The 21,381-nt window shown below is 44.2% G+C and overlaps 2 protein-coding genes across 7 annotated transcripts in view; both read right to left on the bottom strand.

The window, feature by feature from the left end:
* The window catches only part of LOC130361225 (serine/threonine-protein kinase SBK1-like), a 613,716-nt gene that overhangs the window by 114,595 nt on the left and 477,740 nt on the right, over positions 1-21,381 (bottom strand). The gene's annotated exons all lie outside the window — the stretch shown is intronic.
* LOC130360958 (uncharacterized) overlaps positions 1-21,381 on the bottom strand; it is a 90,775-nt gene that overhangs the window by 52,078 nt on the left and 17,316 nt on the right. The window contains exons 6-10 of the mRNA XM_056563514.1: positions 16,943-17,119; positions 7,723-7,864; positions 5,448-5,632; positions 5,076-5,217; positions 3,430-3,597 (exon numbers count right to left, since the gene is read on the bottom strand). Of these exons, the coding sequence (XP_056419489.1) occupies positions 3,430-3,597; positions 5,076-5,217; positions 5,448-5,632; positions 7,723-7,864; positions 16,943-17,119 (814 nt within the window). The remainder of the gene's footprint in view (positions 1-3,429; positions 3,598-5,075; positions 5,218-5,447; positions 5,633-7,722; positions 7,865-16,942; positions 17,120-21,381) is intronic.

Here is a 21,381-nt window from a genome sequence, read left to right as displayed (position 1 = left end):
TTACCCATCAACACTGCAGAACCTAAAAGTTACTACAGCTCTGATGGGACAGTCAGAAGTATACACAATAATATCAGTGACCTGAGTGATGTCTTTTCTTTCCTTTTCTTTTCTACACCTGGTCCAGATGTTAGGTCTTCTTCCAGTTCCATCTTCTCTGCAGAGGCTGACACCCGGACATCATTGATTCCTCACTTTGTCAGCAGATCTTGCTTCTCTAAATAAAAACAATAATCATTATAATACTGTCAAATACGCAGGAGCTCTGAAATTTACAGGGCCAGTGCTCCCATAATTAGTGTTTGCACCTGACACCACATTATAAGTCCCTGCACCTCCCACACTTCCCTGCCGGATCTTCAGTGCCCCATAGCCTGAGATTAAGCATTCCCAAGTCTGTTGTTTGCCCTTGTATTAGACCCTTCTGCTACGTTTCTTGACTACGCCACCTTGCCACCTGCCCTGACCTTCTGCTAAGTCTGACTACGTCTCTGCTTCATCCTTCTGTACCTCGCTTCGCCCAGCTACCTGTGTGGTTGAGTTATATCAGGGGTAGCGACCTGGGTGCTGCCTGCTGCAACAAATCCATCCTACCTTGCGGCGGGCTCTGGTGAAGACCAGCGGCACCTTAGACTATGCTCCCCGATACGGACCAAGTCATCTGCCTTACAGGTCAGTGGATTTACATCCAGCTCCGTTACAATGGGGTAGTGGTCTCCAAACTGTGGACCTCCGGATGTTGCAAAACTACAACTCACAACATGCCATTGGCTGTCCGGGCATGTTGGGAATTGTAGTATTGCAACATCTGAAAGTCCACAGTTTGGAGCACACTAATATAGGGGGAAATAATATGTGAAAAATATCATCCCAAATAACTAGCTTAAGGGAGCAGAGGCAGCTGTCTTACTGGGAACCTGCTCAATAGCTCCTCTGCCACAAAAGGCTGCATTCACACAGTGCAGTTTCTTTCTGAATTTTGCTGTGATTTTACCAAAATTCCTCAACCCTAGAACTTCATCTCTCCACACAGACAGTAACATTAACCTCCCCATCCCCCACATTCTCAAATGCATCATATTTATTTCCATACAAAACAAGCCCAATAGTAAGTAAGTATTGTCATCAGAAATGTATTCTACAGAATATTTACAACATTTTCTTTCACAACTTACTAAACATTGGCAAGATCTGGGGTCTATGTTGATTTTGGCATCAGCTCTTGGGTCTGGATAAAAATTTTGGATCTGGCATGGGGTTCCCATCTTGAATTCCCCCATATTACCATTGTTACAGCTTGCTCTTGTTGATCTTTCAGAAGTATTGTATTTTTTTTACTATGACTTGGACTTTAGTTTTTTTTATATGAATTTGGTGAATGCTTGGGAGAAGGACCATTCAAAAGTTTGCTACACTGCCCAGCCCTAGATATAATCCTGTGAGGCTGCTTGAAAAGATGGAACATGTATCTCATACTTAAAATAGTTGTCCATCAATTAACCCTTACATTTTCTCATAAAGTAACATATGTTGGTAAATAAAGTTATTTTACTATCTTCCCATGGTATTTTGTACTTTCCTTCTTCTTTTAATGCACACTGCCTGTTTTGTTGTCTTCATAAGTCACATTTCCTGTCTGGGAAGCATCTTGTAATAGACTTCCTGTTCCTGTGTACACTCTAGCTGGAAGTTCAGGTTACTCTATCTCCCTATGGCTACACCTTCTGGACTATAACCCCTCCCACATAAAGGGGGGGAATAGAGTTGGCTGAATTCCTGGCTAGAGTGTACACAGGAACAGGAAGAACATTACAGGAATTATACCAGACAGGAAATTGGACAGGAAGAAAAGCATCAGGGTTAAAAAGAAAAAAACAAAAAGGGAAAAGAAGTGCTGTACATGCCGTTAATCCAGAGGATATTAAACATGAAAAGATAAAACAAATGTGTCCTGCTCACCTTACCGTAATAGGCATTGACACAATAACTGGTGTGTCCACCGAGAGCCAGGGTTCAGCTGCAGCATTCAGACAGCAAAATCCAGAGGAGGTTGCATCTTGATATGCAGTTCTGAGAATCTCAACACAATCCACCGCCTGTAAACACCTCCGTGGGACGGGCAAGCTTTGGGGGCATGAGGGGAACAATGCATTTCGAGTTACAAACTCTTCATCAGGTCAGATGGACCTGACAAAAAATGTGTAACTTGAAACACATTGTCTGATTAACCCTTAATAAACCTTTTTTTATTTTCAAGTCCGTGTCCTACGGTTAATATGTTCAGTCCCCAAGAGCGACAACATTTAAGCGTTCCCCTATTCTTGTTTCTCCCACACCTCCGGAGCTCGTCCATCCCACGGAGGTGTTTATCGGTGGTGGGTCGTGTGGAGACTCTCAGAACTTCAGGAAGGAAAGCATGAAAGACAACAGGACAGTAGCAAAATAACTTTATTCACCAATGTATGTTATTTATTAGACAATCGAAATAGGTTTAATTGTCAGGAACCTGTCATAATGAAAGTACTATTAGGGTATGTATATGTGTATATATATTTATTAGATATATGTATGAGTGAGAGATAGAGAGGGAGATCTAATATTTCCTTTCTAAGGAGTCCAGTGGGTGGTGGTCCTATCGTTGACTGACACTGTCCACTAGACTCCTAGGACAAAAAAAGAGGGATTTCAATGAATAAATGACAAGTTATACAGAATCTTTTCCCAATAAGATGTATATTATTCTGATCAGCTCTTCCTGCTCTTTGACATGATGCCAATAGATTAGAGAGCCTTTTAATGGTGACACGTTCCCTTTAAGAACATTCTGTGGTCTCTGTTCAATAACACCAATAAAACCATAAGTTGGAGCCAAACAGTAAATCTAGTTTTTATTGGAGTCTTTGGAATAAGGACCAAGAGATCTTGGACTGTTGACCTGCTGGTTTTGACACAACAGTAGAAGAATTGTCTTCTCAAAAGCTTATTTTTTTGGGTGCATCTGTGATCATATATCTCATTCATGATGGTAGTATCTCGAGCTTATATCTTTGTGCCTTACACTCCATGTAAGCTATTACAGACCAGAAGAGGGCAGAGGAAAGGAGCATCATAGACATATAACAAGAAGGCATGACTGTGGGGTAAGACTAAATACGGCCAACATGGCTGCTATGAACATTATGAAGGAACTGGAACTTCTGTTGAAGTTATATACAAGAAAATAAAAGCAGCAATGTACTTGTCCCTGCTACCATAACAGATCACTGCAGTCATTACCCCCAACAAGAAGACCCCAAACTGAGAAAAGTGTCTTCACATCTGCCTTAGAACTATGATTCGTTTATCAAGACATTTGCAACCATTTTTTTCTATAAAATGAAATATAATTCACATTGAGACTTTTGACGGTTTTCATAGTCTATCTCCGATATATGGCACATATTTCATGAGGTTTTGGGGCATTTGTAGATGCCAGGGATGGAGTAAGGTCCAGTTTTGTTCCAGGTGGTGCTTGGAATGTGAAGTTTTGTAATAGTGATGTAAAGAACAAAAATATCTCCATTTTAGCCAAAGTCTCACCAGCACAACTTCTTTTCCCTAGAAAGTAAAATAATAAATAAATAATAAATAATAAATCACTTTACTAATTTAAAGAGGTTGTCTTGGGAAAGGGAAAAAAAATGTGCCCATAGCTGGGGGTGGTGTAAAAATAATAAGCTGGTTATACTCACCTCCTCTGGTCCCCTACTGGTCACAGCTATTTCCTGGTTTCCGTGATATCCCAACCCTACAGGAAGTGATCCACTCAGCCAACCAGTGGCCACCTCTATCAGTTACTATCTAAGTGAGGAAGTTCCTGTGGGGTTAGGACTTTACAGTTATCATAAAGATGCAGAAATCAGAGGAGGGCAAAATGCTTCTCTGATGAAGCTGTGGGGTTGGAGGAGGTGAGTATACAGTAAGCTTTTTATTAATTTTACATCTCCTCGAGCTATAAATAATTTTTAGTTTCCCCTGGACAACCCCTGTAAGCTAAAAAAAAAGAATCAAAACTGTACATCACATAATTCAATCCCTAAATTGGAATGACACTTGATAACAAGCAAGGTAAGTAGTTAGCAAAATACTGGATGGGGAGTACTCTGCTGCTCCAGCGTTTGTAACATTTTGTTCCGAACACTTGGAGTGGACAGTAGGGGTCATGATGTCATGGCCACGCCCTACCATGGATTTGAAGGGAAACTCCACCCCTAGACATCTTATTCCCTATCCAAAGGATAGGGGATAAGATGTCAGATTGCAGGGGTCCCACAGCTGGGACCCCTGCATCCTCTGTGCAGCACCTGGCATTCTAAACAGTATGTATAGAACACTGGGTTCCCATGGCAGGGGTTGTGACATCACACCGCGCCCCCTTGTTTCATCACGCCATGCCCCCTCCATTCATGTCTATTGGAGGGGGCGTAACGGCATGAATAAAAAAAAATAGATAAAGAAATAAATCAGTTTATTAATTTAAAGAGGTTGTCTGGGGGAAAGCAAAAAATTTGCCCAAAGCTGGAGGTGGTGTAAAAATAATAATCAAGTTATACTTACCTCCTCTGGTCCCCTAATGGTCATTGCTATCTCCTGGTTTCTGTGATGTCCCAACGCTACAGGGAGTGACCCACTCAGCCAACCAGGGTCACTAATCAGTTACTAACTACGTGACTTTGGATTTACACTTGATAACAAAAACTGGAGTTGCACTTGATAATATGCAAGGTAAGTAGTTAACAAAATACTGGATGGGGAGAGCGAACACATTTTAAAATTTAAAGGGATACTACACCCCTAGACATCTTACCACCTATCCAAAGCATTTTAAGAATGCTGGCTTCCCACAGCAGGGGTTGTGCTGTCCCGCCCCCTCCCATATTCATGAATGGAGGGGGCATGGCGTGACACCACAAGCCTTTGGATAGGGGCTAAGATGTCTAGGGGCGGAGTACCCTTTAAGAAAAGTTTACGAGATGAGTTATTTGTAATAAACTGAACTGTTTCCTTAAAAAAAAGCCATTTATCATTTATGTTACCTAGAGAGAACGGGATGAAGGCTTCATTCTTCTTGAAGTTTCCAGCAGAGTCGAGGAAATGTTCTGGATAAAACTCATATGGTTTCTCGAAGTAATCTTTATCTCTGAGAGCTGAATGCACCAATGTGATTATAGTTGCTCCCTGGAATAAATAATAGGCTATATATAAGATACTTATCATCGCAGATTGGCATTCTTTACTGTAAGAGAAGAGTGACTTTGGAAATCTCTGCCCTCAAATGTTCTGATTTATTGAACAAGTTCAAAGTGAGGCCTGGATAAGTAGTAGATTTCTGGAGGTGGAATGTTGCTCCAGACGTTATAATATCACTATAAAATAAGATTTTTCAACATACTAGATGGCAGAATTACCTTGGGAATAAAATACCCTCTGAATGTGATATCTTGAGTAGTTGCATGTGGAAGACCAACCGGTGCGATATCTCCAAACCTCAGGATTTCATGGATGACGGCATCTGTATACGGCATCTGTTTTCTATGCTCCATTTGAGGTTGGGCTGAGCCGACCACTTGTTCAATTTCATTTTGCACTTTTTCTGTTAGGAAAGGGATATAGAAACAAATAAATTTGAGGGGTAAAAGGAGTTGCCTTGTCTTTTAAAATATGGTTGCAACCAGCCTAGAAAATGTCTCTTTCAAAGATAGCGCCTTTTGAGCAGAGTCTGTGTAGTATAGCCAAAGAGATTTGTTCCTGTGCTGCAACCGTAGTAGTCATGGGGCATCTTTCACGAAATGGCATGACCTGTACTATGGTATACTCCCACATTGTATGTGCTATAGATGCCCAAGTCACAATAAGCCCACCCACACCTTGGATGCCGCTCAGTATTCTAATAAGATTGCCACCCATCTGACCGATTTACAGTCTACCGGTATAAACAAAATAAACCCCCCCATATCATGGAAGCAAGGGACCATAAAAAGGCCTGTATTCATAGCCCCCTAACCCTAAATACAAATGACTAAAAAGAAACAACAATATTTTAGTTTTTAACACAGGTCCTCTTTAATAACAGCAACGCAATGGCTAAGAGAAGACCAGGGAGTTAAAGGACACTTTTCACATAAAAAATACAGTCTTTCCTGCAGCAATCATGTTATAGAGCTGGAGGAGCTATAGAAACAACATGTGAAAGGGTATGGTTACACTTAAACCAATAGCTAAAATAATAAGAGCTGGAGGAGCCATCAACATCAATAGGAGGAGCCATCAACATCAACAGGAGGTGCCATCAACATCAACAGGAGGAGTCATCAACTTCAACAGGAGGAGCCATCAACATCAACAGGAGGAGCCATCAACATGAAGAGCCATCAACATCAACAGGAGGAGCCATCAACATCAGCAGAAGGAGCTATCAGCAAGAAGAGCCATCAACATCAACAGGAGGAGCCATCAACATCAACAGGAGTAGCCATCAACATCAACAAGAAGAGCCATCAACATCATTAAGAGGAGCCATCAACATCAACAGGAGGAGCCATCAACAAGAAGAGCTATCAACATCAACCGGAGTAGCCATCCACATCAACAGGAGGAGTCATCAACATCAACAGGAGGAGCTATCAACATCAACAGGAGTAGCCATCAACATCAACAAGAAGAGCCATCAACATCATTAAGAGGAGCCATCAACCTCAACAGGAGGAGCCATCAACAAGAAGAGCTATCAACATCAACAGGAGTAGCCATCCACATCAACAGGGGGAGTCAACAACATCAACCGGAGGAGCTATCAACATCAACAGGAGGAGTCATCAACATCAACAGGAGGAGTCATCAACATTATTAAGAGGAGCCATCAACATCAACAGGAGGAGCTATCAACATCAACAGGACTCCCCTCACTCTAACATGTTGTGGGTCCATTTGTCTAAGAAAATATTTCGAGAAAGGGGGAGAATGTTCATACATGCTATCTTCTATATATCACAATGATGTCATAAGGTTTATATGGCCAGAAAGTTCTTAGAGACGTTCTTCAAGAAGAGCGGAAGAAAAATAGAAATGTTACCAATCAGTGTACCCTCTGGACCGAGCATCCCCAGTTACCCCTTACCCCTGACCACTTCTGATGTGCATGCACCAACTGGTGTCTGGTAGTGCCCCCTACAGTACAGGGTGGTAGGGGTGCATGCACACCACGTTTTCACTGTACGGGTGCCGGATCAGGCTGTGGGAGGGGAAAACCGTGCACTCCCATACCCCAGCCGGACCGGCGCTGAAATCCATTGACTTTAATAAGCCAATCAGTGTCACCGTTTTACTCCGGCCGGCTCATTTTTGACCCGTATCCGATTTTCTGACCAGACCTAAAAACATAGCTGCTGTATGCTCCAGAGGAAGTTGTGTAGTTCTTTCCAGTCTGACCACAGTGCTCTCTGCTGACACATTTGTCCATGTTATGAACAGTCCAGAGCAGGAGAGGTTTGCTATGGGGATTTACTTCTGCTCTGGACAGTTGATTTAAAAAAATAAAAATAAATGAAAAATTCCACTGGAGTAATCCTTTAACATACAATGGTCATCTCGGAACCAATTAATATTGTAACTTGGGGGACCAATGTGAAGTTGGAGAAACTTATATTGCACAGCTGTATATTTGTTTTCAATTATATGTCTTACGTTGAATCTCTGGGTATTTCATCATGAGCAGAATGGCCCATCTCAGGGTGGTTGATGTGGTCTCCATTCCAGCACCGAACAAATCTGCAACCAGAGCAGTCAGATTTTCATCATGGAAATACGCAGTGGACTCTGGTTTTCCCTGGAAAAACAAAAGCAAAATTATACTTTAACCTAAAAAATTGTGAAGTGTCAAAAAAGTATACCAACTACTTATAATATTTACTTTCTTTCATTGAATGTTTATTAATAATATTTATAATATTTAGGTTTATTTATTTATCTACCAAGAAAAAAAGAAGAAGAGCTTAACCATGTATTTTGAACAATAAAAAAACAAAGCTTTATTTATATTCCATTAAAACAAAACGGCCACTAACTCTCTACTTCATTCTACATCTGCACATTTGGAGTCAACAATAAAAGCTGTGCCCGCAGGTCAGTTCTTACTAATTAAACTTATTTGTTCATTAGAGAACGTTTTTGAGGAACAAAGTAAGGAGCTTACTGAGACATTTTTAGAAAGTGGATATAGTAGGAGGAACATAAAAAGCATACAGATGGGCAAATAATACACCAAGAAAAGAATTGCTACAAGTTAAAGGGGTTCTCCGCTGCCCTGCCTTCCGGAGCTCCGCTCGCAGCGTCCGGAAGTTTATTACTCTGAACGCTGTGTACGGGCTTCCGTGTTCGTGGCCGCCCCCTCGTGACGTTACGCCCCCTTCCGCGGTCTCAGCCCCTTCCCATAGACTTTCGTTGAGGAGGCGGGCGTGAAGTCATGAGGGGGCGGCCTCGAACACGGAAGCCCGCACACAGCGTTCGGAGTAATAAACTTCCAGACGCTGCGAGCGGAGCTCCGGAAGGCAGGGCAGCGGAGAACCCCTTTAAACTAAAAAATGCCCAAGAATATGATAGGTGCCCTAGATACATATCTACATTTAATAATCAGTGGAAAAATATGACAGAGGCAATTGAAAAACATTTGGATGTGTTATGTGTAGATCCAGCACTGGGACCTATACTTCCTGAGAGACTCCCCATGACAGCTAGCCAGGGTAGGATTTTAAAGGACATCTTAGTGAGGAGTCACTATGTGGCACAAACACCAAACTACTTTGGAATGACGTCTGCAAGAACAGGGTGCTGCCCATGCGGTGACTGCATCGCATGCAAAAACATCAGCCGTGACAAATTCTTTAAAACATCCGATGGCTCCCGGGAGCTCTCTATCCGCCAGTATATCTCTTGCACAAGCTCAAATGTTATCTATTATGCAACCTGTGGGTGCAATAAAATCTATATTGGACTGACCTCCAGAAAATTGAAAATAAGAGTCCAAGAGCATGTGAGAGATATACCGGCGGCTAGAGAGATACAGGACATAGCAGGTCTAAAAACAATCCCTCGTCACTTCAAAATATACCACCAGTGTGAGCCAACAGGATTTATGGTAAAGGGCATTGAGCAGGTACAATGTGGAATCAGAGGAGGCAACATAAAACATATATTGGCGCAAAAAGAAACGCTCTGGATTGTAACCCTGGGCACAATGACCCCAAGAGGTTTAAATGAACATCTCAGTTTTGCCCCCAATTTATGAGTTGATTATTCTACTATGATTTTTAATGTTTTCTTGTTTTTATTTTTTTGAGATTTTAGATATTTCTTCTTGATATGCATAATGACATCACCAGAAAAAGATGGAAACAAATGTTGTCCCCTGGAAAAAGTAAAGCCACAAGATCTAATGTATGGGAAAAGAGAAGTACCTTGTAAAAGAAATATATATATGTATATATATATATATATATATATATATATATATATATATATATATAAACAACATAGGATATAAATGGATGGGATCAGATACTAGAGTAGCTACACTGGGGTGATTAATTTCTACTAAATTATATATTTTATATAGTATTATTATTATTTTTTTATATGTGGTATTTTTAGTGTGTCGCACATGAAATAGGTGATTTGTATTATGGGGTGGAGGCTTATGTATGCACTTTTTCATTTTACCGGAACTATAATTTGATAAATATATGAGGTTCTGGATTTCATTATGCACATTATATATGAAATGATGTATTAATATATGCAAAGATATAACTATGTAGCACGTGCACTTTATAATAATGATTTTTCCATTAATACACACTTTAATTATAAATGTATTCTATGTATTCATAGGCACAATATTATGTTCACTTCTATGCAAATTATTTTATACTATGTTAAAAGTGTGGTATTGATATGCAATAATGGCTGAATGGTATCACGATACCCCGTATAATAGTTTATTGCAGGTTTCTTAAAAGAGAGGATACCTGTAATCTATTTCCGATATAGATAGTTTCATAGTGGCTGAGATACTTACATTCCCGAACCAGAGAGGAGGAGCGCATGCGCAAGATTGGGTTGATTGACAGCTCATGCTGAAATGCCGAAAAATCGCGATGCGCATGTCTGGAATATGCCGACCCCCGGCATGCGCATAAGCAATGCGGTGCGAAAACATGACGTGATGTCACACCCGGAAATACTTGCGCACGCGCCGATACTCCGCACCTGGTAAGGCTCATTAGTAAAGGTATATGTCACGATGCCGGCTGGCAGGAGGTGGATCCTCTGTGCCAGAGAGGGATTGGCGTGGACCGTGCTAGTGGACTGTCACGATGCCGGCTGGCAGGAGGTGGATCCTCTGTGCCAGAGAGGGATTGGCGTGGACCGTGCTAGTGGACCGGTTCTAAGTCACTACTGGTTTTCACCAGAGCCCGCCGCAAAGCGGGATGGTCTTGCTGCGGCGGTAGTGACCAGGTCGTATCCACTAGCAACGGCTCAACCTCTCTGGCTGCTGAAGATAGGCGCGGTACAAGGGAGTAGACAGAAGCAAGGTCGGACGTAGCAGAAGGTCGGGGCAGGCAGCAAGGATCGTAGTCAGGGGCAACGGCAGGAGGTCTGGAACACAGGCTAGGAACACACAAGGGAACGCTTTCACTGGCACAATGGCAACAAGATCCGGCGAGGGAGTGCAGGGGAAGTGAGGTATAAATAGGGAGTGCACAGGTGAACACACTGATTAGAACCACTGCGCCAATCAGCGGCGCAGTGGCCCTTTAAATCGCAGAGACCCGGCGCGCGCGCGCCCTAGGGAGCGGGGCCGCGCGCGCCGGGACAGGACCGACGGAGAGCGAGTCAGGTACGGGAGCCGGGGTGCGCATCGCGAGCGGGCGCCACCCGCATCGCGAATCGCATCCCGGCTGGAGGCGGTATCGCAGCGCACCCGGTCAGTGGATCTGACCGGGGCGCTGCAGAAACGAGAGTGTAGCGAGCGCTCCGGGGAGGAGCGGGGACCCGGAGCGCTCGGCGTAACAGTACCCCCCCCCCCTTGGGTCTCCCCCTCTTCTTAGAGCCTGGGAACCTGAGGAGCAGACTTTTGTCTAGGATGTTGTCCTCAGGTTCCCAGGATCTCTCTTCAGGTCCACAGCCCTCCCAATCCACCAAAAAGAACCTTTTTCCTCTGACCGTCTTGGAGGCCAGTATCTCTTTCACTGAGAAGACGTCAGAAGAACCGGAGACAGGAGTGGGAGAAACAAACTTGGTAAAGAAACGGTTGATGATGAGAGGTTTAAGAAGAGAGACATGAAAGGCATTAGGAATACGAAGAGAAGGAGGAAGAAGAAGTTTGTAAGAGACAGGATTAATTTGGCACAAGACTTTGAAAGGACCAAGATAGCGTGGTCCCAGTTTGTAACTGGGGACACGAAAGCGGACATATTTAGCGGAGAGCCATACCTTGTCTCCGGGAGCAAAAATGGGGGGAGCTCTTCTCTTCTTATCGGCAAACTTTTTCATGCGAGATGAAGCCTGTAAAAGAGAATTTTGGGTCTCTTTCCATATGGTGGAAAGATCACGAGTCACTTCATCTACAGCGGGCAAACCAGAGGGCAAGGGAGTAGGGAGGGGGGGAAGAGGGTGACGGCCGTACACCACAAAAAATGGGGATTTGGAGGAAGATTCAGAGACTCTGAAGTTATACGAGAATTCGGCCCATGGTAGAAGATCTGCCCAGTCATCCTGGCGGGAGGAAACAAAATGGCGTAAATAATCACCCAGGACCTGGTTAATTCTTTCCACTTGCCCATTGGATTGAGGATGATATGCAGAGGAAAAGTTTAATTTAATCTTGAGTTGTTTACAGAGAGCCCTCCAGAATTTTGACACGAATTGGACGCCTCTATCCGAGACGATCTGCGTGGGCAAGCCGTGAAGACGAAAAATGTGTACAAAAAATTGTTTTGCCAACTGAGGCGCTGAAGGAAGACCAGGAAGAGGAATGAAATGTGCCATCTTGGAGAATCGATCAACGACCACCCAAACAACAGTGTTGCCACGGGATGGAGGTAAGTCTGTAATAAAGTCCATACCAATCAGAGACCAAGGCTGTTCGGGGACAGGCAGAGGATGAAGAAGGCCAGCGGGCTTCTGGCGAGGAGTCTTATCCCGGGCACAGACAGTGCAGGCTCGCACAAAATCCACAACATCCGTCTCCAGAGTCGGCCACCAATAGAAACGAGAGATGAGTTGCACGGATTTCTTGATACCCGCATGACCTGCGAGATGGGAGGAGTGACCCCATTTGAGGATTCCGAGGCGTTGGCGTGGAGAAACGAAGGTCTTCCCTGGAGGAGTTTGCCTGATGGAAGCTGGAGAAGTGGAGATCAGGCAGTCAGGGGGAATGATGTGTTGCGGAGAGAGCTCTACTTCCGAGGTATCCGAGGAACGAGAGAGAGCATCGGCCCTAATGTTCTTATCGGCAGGCCGAAAGTGAATTTCAAAATTAAATCGGGCAAAGAACAGAGACCACCTGGCCTGGCGAGGATTCAGCCGTTGGGCAGACTGGAGATAGGAGAGGTTCTTGTGATCGGTGTAAATAATAACGGGAAATCTTGATCCCTCCAACAGATGCCTCCATTCCTCAAGTGCTAATTTAATGGCTAGAAGCTCTCGGTCCCCGATGGAGTAGTTCCTCTCAGCCGGAGAGAAGGTCCTAGAAAAAAACCCACAAGTAACAGCATGCCCGGAAGAATTTTTTTGTAGAAGGACCGCTCCAGCTCCTACAGAGGAGGCATCAACCTCCAATAGGAAGGGTTTAGATGGGTCAGGTCTGGAGAGCACGGGAGCCGAAGAAAAGGCAGACTTGAGCTGTTTAAAGGCGTCTTCCGCTTGAGGAGGCCATGACTTAGGATTGGCATTCTTTTTGGTTAAAGCCACAATAGAAGCCACAATGGTGGAAAAATGTGGAATAAATTGTCTGTAATAATTGGCGAACCCCAAAAAACGTTGGATAGCACGGAGTCCGGAGGGGCGTGGCCAATCTAAGACGGCAGAGAGTTTGTCTGGATCCATTTGTAGTCCCTGGCCAGAGACCAAGTATCCTAGGAAAGGAAGAGATTGACATTCAAAGAGACATTTCTCCATTTTGGCATAAAGTTGATTGTCACGAAGTCTCTGAAGAACCATGCGGACATGCTGGCGGTGTTCTTCTAAGTTGGCAGAAAAAATCAGGATATCGTCCAGATATACAACAACACAGGAATATAAGAGATCACGAAAAATTTCATTAACAAAGTCTTGGAAGACGGCAGGGGCGTTGCACAGGCCAAAGGGCATGACCAGATACTCAAAGTGTCCATCTCTAGTGTTAAATGCCGTTTTCCATTCATCCCCCTCTCTGATGCGGATGAGATTATAGGCACCTCTTAAGTCCAGTTTGGTAAAGATGTGGGCACCTTGGAGGCGATCAAAGAGTTCAGAGATGAGAGGTAGGGGGTAGCGGTTTTTTACAGTGATTTTATTAAGACCGCGGTAGTCAATGCAAGGACGTAGGGAGCCATCTTTTTTGGACACAAAGAAAAATCCGGCTCCGGCAGGAGAGGAGGATTTGCGGATAAAGCCCTTCTTTAAATTTTCCTGGATATACTCAGACATAGCAAGAGTCTCTGGGACAGAGAGAGGATAAATTCTGCCCCGGGGTGGAGTAGTGCCCGGGAGGAGGTCAATAGGACAGTCATAAGGCCTGTGAGGAGGTAAAGTCTCAGCTTGTTTTTTGCAAAAAACATCCGCAAAGTCCATATAGGCCTTAGGGAGACCGGTTACAGGGGGAACCACAGGGTCACGGCAAGGAGTACTGGGAACCGGTTTAAGGCAGTCCTTGGAACAAGAGGGGCCCCAACTCTTGATCTCCCCAGTGGACCAATCCAGGGTTGGGGAATGGTGTTGAAGCCAGGGTAGTCCAAGGAGAATTTCGGAAGTGCAATTGGAGAGGACCAAAAACTCAATTTTTTCGTGGTGAGGTCCAATGCACATTAGGAGGGGTTCCGTGCGGTAACGCACGGCACAGTCCAATCTTTCATTGTTAACGCAATTGATGTAGAGAGGTCTGGCGAGACTGGTCACTGGGATGTTGAACCTGTTGATGAGAGAGGCCAAAATAAAGTTTCCTGCAGATCCGGAGTCCAAGAAGGCCTTAGTGGAGAAGGAGAAGGTAGAGGCAGATATCCGCACAGGCACAGTAAGACGTGGAGAAGCGGAGTTGACTTCAAGGACTGTTTCACCTTTGTGCGGAGTCAGCGTACGTCTTTCCAGGCGGGGAGGACGGATAGGACAATCCTTCAGGAAGTGTTCGGTACTGGCACAGTACAGGCAGAGATTCTCCATGCGGCGTCGTGTCCTCTCTTGAGGTGTCAGGCGAGACCGGTCAACTTGCATAGCCTCCACGGCGGGAGGCCCAGGAACGGATTGCAGAGGACCAGAGGAGAGAGGAGCCGAGGAGAAAAAACGCCTCGTGCGAACAAAGTCCATATCCTGGCGGAGCTCCTGACGCCTTTCGGAAAAACGCATGTCAATGCGAGTGGCAAGATGAATGAGTTCATGTAGATTAGCAGGGATTTCTCGTGCGGCCAGAACATCTTTAATGTTGCTGGATAGGCCTTTTTTAAAGGTCGCGCAGAGGGCCTCATTATTCCAGGATAGTTCTGAAGCAAGAGTACGGAATTGTACGGCGTACTCGCCAACGGAAGAATTACCCTGGACCAGGTTCAACAGGGCAGTCTCAGCAGAAGAGGCTCGGGCAGGTTCCTCAAAGACACTACGAAATTCCGAGAAGGAGTGTACAGAGGCAGTGACAGGGTCATTGCGGTCCCAGAGCGGTGTGGCCCATGACAGAGCTTTTCCAGACAGAAGGCTGACTACGAAAGCCACCTTAGACCTTTCAGTAGGAAACTGGTCCGACATCATCTCCAAGTGCAGGGAACATTGAGAAAGGAAGCCACGGCAAAACTTAGAGTCCCCATCAAATTTATCCGGCAAGGATAGTCGTATGCCTGAGGCGGCCACTCGCTGTGGAGGAGGTGCAGGAGCTGGCGGAGGAGATGATTGCTGAAGCTGTGGTAGTAGCTGCTGTAGCATCACGGTCAGTTGAGACAGCTCGTGGCCTTGTTGCGCTATCTGTTGTGAGTGCTGGGCGACCACCGTAGTGAGGTCAGCGACATCTGGCAGAGGTACTTCAGCGGGATCCATGGCCGGATCTACTGTCACGATGCCGGCTGGCAGGAGGTGGATCCTCTGTGCCAGAGAGGGATTGGCGTGGACCGTGCTAGTGGACTGTCACGATGCCGGCTGGCAGGAGGTGGATCCTCTGTGCCAGAGAGGGATTGGCGTGGACCGTGCTAGTGGACCGGTTCTAAGTCACTACTGGTTTTCACCAGAGCCCGCCGCAAAGCGGGATGGTCTTGCTGCGGCGGTAGTGACCAGGTCGTATCCACTAGCAACGGCTCAACCTCTCTGGCTGCTGAAGATAGGCGCGGTACAAGGGAGTAGACAGAAGCAAGGTCGGACGTAGCAGAAGGTCGGGGCAGGCAGCAAGGATCGTAGTCAGGGGCAACGGCAGGAGGTCTGGAACACAGGCTAGGAACACACAAGGGAACGCTTTCACTGGCACAATGGCAACAAGATCCGGCAAGGAAGTGCAGGGGAAGTGAGGTATACATAGGGAGTGCACAGGTGAACACACTGATTAGAACCACTGCGCCAATCAGCGGCGCAGTGGCCCTTTAAATCGCAGAGACCCGGCGCGCGCGCGCCCTAGGGAGCGGGGCCGCGCGCGCCGGGACAGGACCGACGGAGAGCGAGTCAGGTACGGGAGCCGGGGTGCGCATCGCGAGCGGGCGCCACCCGCATCGCGAATCGCATCCCGGCTGGAGGCGGTATCGCAGCGCACCCGGTCAGTGGATCTGACCGGGGCGCTGCAGAAACGAGAGTGTAGCGAGCGCTCCGGGGAGGAGCGGGGACCCGGAGCGCTCGGCGTAACAGTATATAAGCCCCGGGGGGACACGCATATAGCATGACCTCTTGAAAAAGACTGCAACAACGTGCGTTGAGGTCGGGGGAGGTGCTGGAGTTTACTGCATTAGAAATGGGTAGGCAGAACTTTGCATATGGTTGTACATATTTGTGATAGATGAATAAACAATTTAGGGATTAGGGTCCCCACAACGAGCAATTTGTTCCCCATCCCTAGTGTACATTATTGTACGGAGTATTATGGTTATTCCATCTTATATGTGATATGCACTGAAGTTTTGTACTAGATATATGATGCAGTGACGTGTACCCCTCTCCCTTCATGCACTTTAAATGTACTGGGATTGTTGCAATCTAAAGACCCAAAAGTATGCGTACATATGTTTTAACGGAATATAAATAAAGCATTGTTTTTTTATTGTTCTAAATACAAGGTTAACCTCTTCTTTTTTTCTTGGTATACCTGTTATTACAGAGATACATGCACATTGCAATAGGGTATTCTGGGAAGGGACACACATGATATAGGCACAGTTTTGACAAAAATAGGTCCATACCCAGTCAGAACTATTGTGTATACATTATTTATTTATTTGCTTATTTATTTATTTATTTATTTATTTATTTTATTTTGAGGGAGGATAGCCATTTGTAAACCATATGATGTATTCATGTATTGATACAAAAGGAGAGCAAGCCAATTTGTCACATTTACCACCTCTGAAAAATTCTCTAGGTCAGTGATAACAGGTTCCCTATTATTTTATAAATTTTTTAGAATTTTTTTGTATATAATATTTAATTATGTTGTTTCGTTAAATATTAAATAAAATGTTCATTCTACCTCTTGTTGTTTTGTTAAGAAGGCATCAATGAGGTTCCTCTGGTCATTTACATCCAGTTCCTTCTTATATTGTGTAAAGATTCTTCTTATAAAATCCAGAAACTCCTTAACATTTTCAAAAATTTTGTTGTGGGCTCCCGGCAGCCATTTTGCAAGAAATGGATAAGTATTGTATAGCTACAGCATAGGTGAAATAATACAAAAATACATTACTGTAGAAATAGAAAGGTCATCCAGCTCTCCACCGCCGCCTCAGTGCACGGACTCGTGCGGACACCACGAAGACGAACAATAGAAAAGTAGAGGAATGTCCAGCACAAAGCGCGATGCAAGATGGAAATTTATTGAAGATACACACAGCAAACAGCAACACGGATCATAGAGTAAAGTGACGCGTTTCAGCAACCTTGGTCGCCTTAGTCATACAATGGTATACTCAGATCAGTTCGGCTCTTATAGTAGGCGGCACCGCCCACCTCACCAGGTGAAAACACCTGAGTGGGACGGGGCGGCGCACACCCACACACAAGGGCCAGACTGACGTCTGCGTTCACACTAAACAAAAAAAGGGGGGAGGAAAAGAACACTAAATAGAATGTACATAGCTCACATATGAAATTAGCTGTGAAATATCATAAACGAAAAATAATAATGTACATAATCAAAATTTCCAGGGATAGGGACTAACCAACATATATGAAAGACATGATAATAAATCGAAAGTTTAAAACCACATGGTAATATAAACTGTCAGTCACATCCTAGGTGTGCTCAGATTTGTCAGTGTAAAACACAGTATAGAACCAATACCATAATCATTTTTGAGATATCAAAAACAAGTCACTTCAAGTATGGTAAATAATATTAATGTATTAGAAAAAGAAAGAAGGACTTGGTACAAATGTACTAAAAAATATAACATTAAATAAATTAAGATCCAATCCCCTGGATATATCCCACATCCGAAAGCAATAGCCACAGAAATAACAAAAAATAGAAATAGGCTAATATAGATATGATATAAACATTAGCTATCTGTATAGGTGGGTGTGGGACAATCCATAGGAAGATATCTAGGTTCTATAGAAGAAACAAAATGGAGGAAGGGAGAAGGGTCACACACCCAAAGTCTATAACACCACATATAATTGAATATGGTATATGTGAAAAATAAAAACATATATATAAAAACATATATAGTGGTAGATGTAGACCTATGGGAAATGTCAGCCAATGGGACAGGAAGACTAGACCAAGTTGTATGATATACTGTACGGGAAGGGGAATATGAAATAACTATATTATATATTAAGTTATAACAACCCTATACAAGTAGGTTTAGTACGGGGGTAGGGACAAAGGCAGGACATCAAGGAAGTTCGAAAAATAAAACGAACTAACAGGAAGTATATTACATTGTATACCAATCTAATAATATAACATGGTGTCTTGCCTTTTGTTCAAACCCCTAGGAGCCCTAGTATCAAGTTTCAAAATCCAAAACACCTCACGGTCAAGTAACTTTTTTCTATGGTCTCCACCGCGCAAAGGCATAGTCACTTTCTCTATGCCCTGAACATATAAGCTGCGAGTAGATCCAGAATGTTTCTCTGCACAATGTCGACTCACCATGGACACGTGCCGGGAGTTAAAATGGGGGATGTCCGACAGGTGCCTGCGAACTCTCACCTTCAGTGCACCCGTCGTGCATCCCACATATTGGATGTTACATTCCCGGCACGTGATGAGATAAACGACATGGTGTGTGCTACAATTGACAAATTGTGTCATGTTGAATTGTTCACCATTGGATGCTGACACGAAGCTCGTGCTGTTAAGCATAATAGAACAGCAAGTGCATCTGCTATGACCACATCTAAACGAGCCCCGGTGTTGCAACCAATTAGTCTTATGACATCTAGTGTTCAAAAAGAGACTGGGAGACACTTTATTAGATATAGTTTTGGCTTTCTTAGAAATACATCTGAAGCCGCCACTGAATATTTCAGAAAAAGACGGATCACCTGAAATCATAGGAATATATTTCTGTACTATATTGCGGATAGCATGAAAGTCATCACTATACTGGGTCACGAACGTAATGGGGTGATGTCTTTGCATCCCCGCAATGTTGTCATTGGTGGGACAGGACAATCGCTTCCCACCAGATAGAAGTTTTAGGCGATCACGGTCGCGGGCAATATTTATCGCCCGTTGAATGTGCCGATCGTGGTAGCCTCTTGATTTCAAACGAGATGAGATGACTCCGATCTCACGATCAAAGTCCTCCTCTCTAGAACAATTACGTCTCGCACGAATCATCTCACCCACGGGCAAATTTTTTGTCACGTGGGTGGGGTGGCACGAGTCGGCTCGTAGGATAGAGTTCACATCGGTCTCCTTCCTATATGTGGACGTCACTATCTTTCCGGTGATAATATCACCAGTCAGATAGAGGTCCAGGAAGGAGACAGTGGGGACATGAGATAATGTAGTAAATTTCAAATTAAGAGCATTATCATTCAAATAATCTGAAAATAAATCAACGGCCGCCACATCCGAATTCCATATAAATATAAGGTCATCGATGTATCGGCCGTAAAATAAAATGGATGAGGAGTGAGGGTTAGTGGGGGCGAAGATAGTCTCTCTCTCCCACCAACACATATAAATGTTGGCGAGAGAGGGGGAGAACTTCGCCCCCATCGACGCCCCAGTCGTTTGTAAAAAGAAATGTTGGTCAAATTTGAAAAAATTATGTGTTAGTAAAAACTCTACCACTAAGATAACATATTCGCAGAGATCAGCCGAATACTGCGAATATGTTTTCAGAAACCAATTCAAAGCAGGTCTGACTAATGCGTGAGGTATAACTGAATAAAGGGAGGTGACATCAGCAGTTATCCATATATAATTATCTTGCCAGGTTATATCCTCACACATAGTCAAAATATGTCCGGTATCTTTGATATATCCCGGAATTTGACCGATCAGAGGTTGAAGCAGGTTATCAACCCATGAGCACATTCTTTCATTAAGGGAAGATATCCCTGCCACAATAGGTCTCATAGGTGGGGGAAATACACCCTTGTGGATCTTGGGGAGCGAATGGAATATGGCAATCGTAGGGTGTTTGATTTTAATATATTCAGCTTGACGCTGGTCAATGAATCCATTGGCTACCCCAAGATCCACAAGGTTATCCAAAATGAGTCTAAAGAAACTGGTGGGGTCACCAGATAATACTTTGTAGGTGGTAGTATCTTGCAACATAATCATATTCAATTTGTGATAAAGTCCTTTGTCAAGGACTACAACTGCCCCCCCTTTGTCAGCTTGCCGGACGATAATATCGTCCGACTTGCTGAGGTGGTCAAGCGCTACCTTTTCCTGGGGGGATAGATTACCAGCTAATTTGCAATTTTTCCTTTTGGATAGCATCAACAACTCCCGTTCCACCACTTCTTGAAAGTGATCAAGGACGGGAGTCCTTGACATTATCGGATAAAAATCCGGGTTGGACACAGCAAATTCAGGTACCCCATCAGTGTAAGACATATTGTACAGTTGTTGTAACTCAGAGGCAATACATTGATCACTAAAAGTGTATGTATGTTGGTTGACATTAGACCTGGGAGGGAACGTACTAATATCTGTAACATAGTTATCAGACATGACCACATTTTCATGCAAATTACTTGTATTGAAATCACTATTTGTATCGGCATCAACATAGCTATCAGACATATTATGAAAGTGCTTCTTGATCGTAATGTCTCTCACTAACTTGTTAATGTCCAACAGAGTGTTGAATAAGTTGAAACGACAAGAAGGTGCAAAGGTAAGTCCTTTTGAGAGAACACTCAGTTCATAAGAAGATAGTATCTTTGCCGATAGGTTGAAAACGGGTATTGAGCTCACCTCCTCCTGTAAGACCGCGGGCTTCTTCTTGGACGACCGGTGCTTCCTCCCCGCTCGGCGTTTTTTGATGACGTAGAGCGACTCACCGATACCTGGGATGACGTGGGTAACGGGGAGGAGGAAGCCGCCGGAGTGACAGGTCCAGAGGCGTTGGTCTGATCTCCGGAATCTATAGAGTCGCCATCCGTGCATGTAAAACTGACTCTAGAGTCCTTAGCAGAAACAGGATTCTTATTCTTAGAGGTATGCTTGCGCCCGCGACTCTTTTTTAGGATGGATTTGGGGATGGGTCTGTTATCCATTGTTGGCCACTGGTAAACTGTACTGGTTTGATAATCCTGCAGATCCCTCATGAACTTTTTCTGTTTGATCTCTGTGATGGTTGACTCAGCTTTAGCGATATTTTCTTTAATTTTACTGTCTTGCTCCATGAAAGCGGGGTGATTTTCATATTGTTGTAATGACAGTTGCAATTTTGTAATATTCTCATCAGCTTCCAACAGAGCTTGTTCTTCATA

Source organism: Hyla sarda, chromosome 3 (assembly GCF_029499605.1).
Source record: "Hyla sarda isolate aHylSar1 chromosome 3, aHylSar1.hap1, whole genome shotgun sequence".
Classification (NCBI taxonomy): Eukaryota; Metazoa; Chordata; class Amphibia; order Anura; family Hylidae; genus Hyla; species Hyla sarda.
The sequence above is the reverse complement of the archived record's forward strand: the minus strand, read 5'-3'. Positions and strand labels throughout refer to the sequence as shown.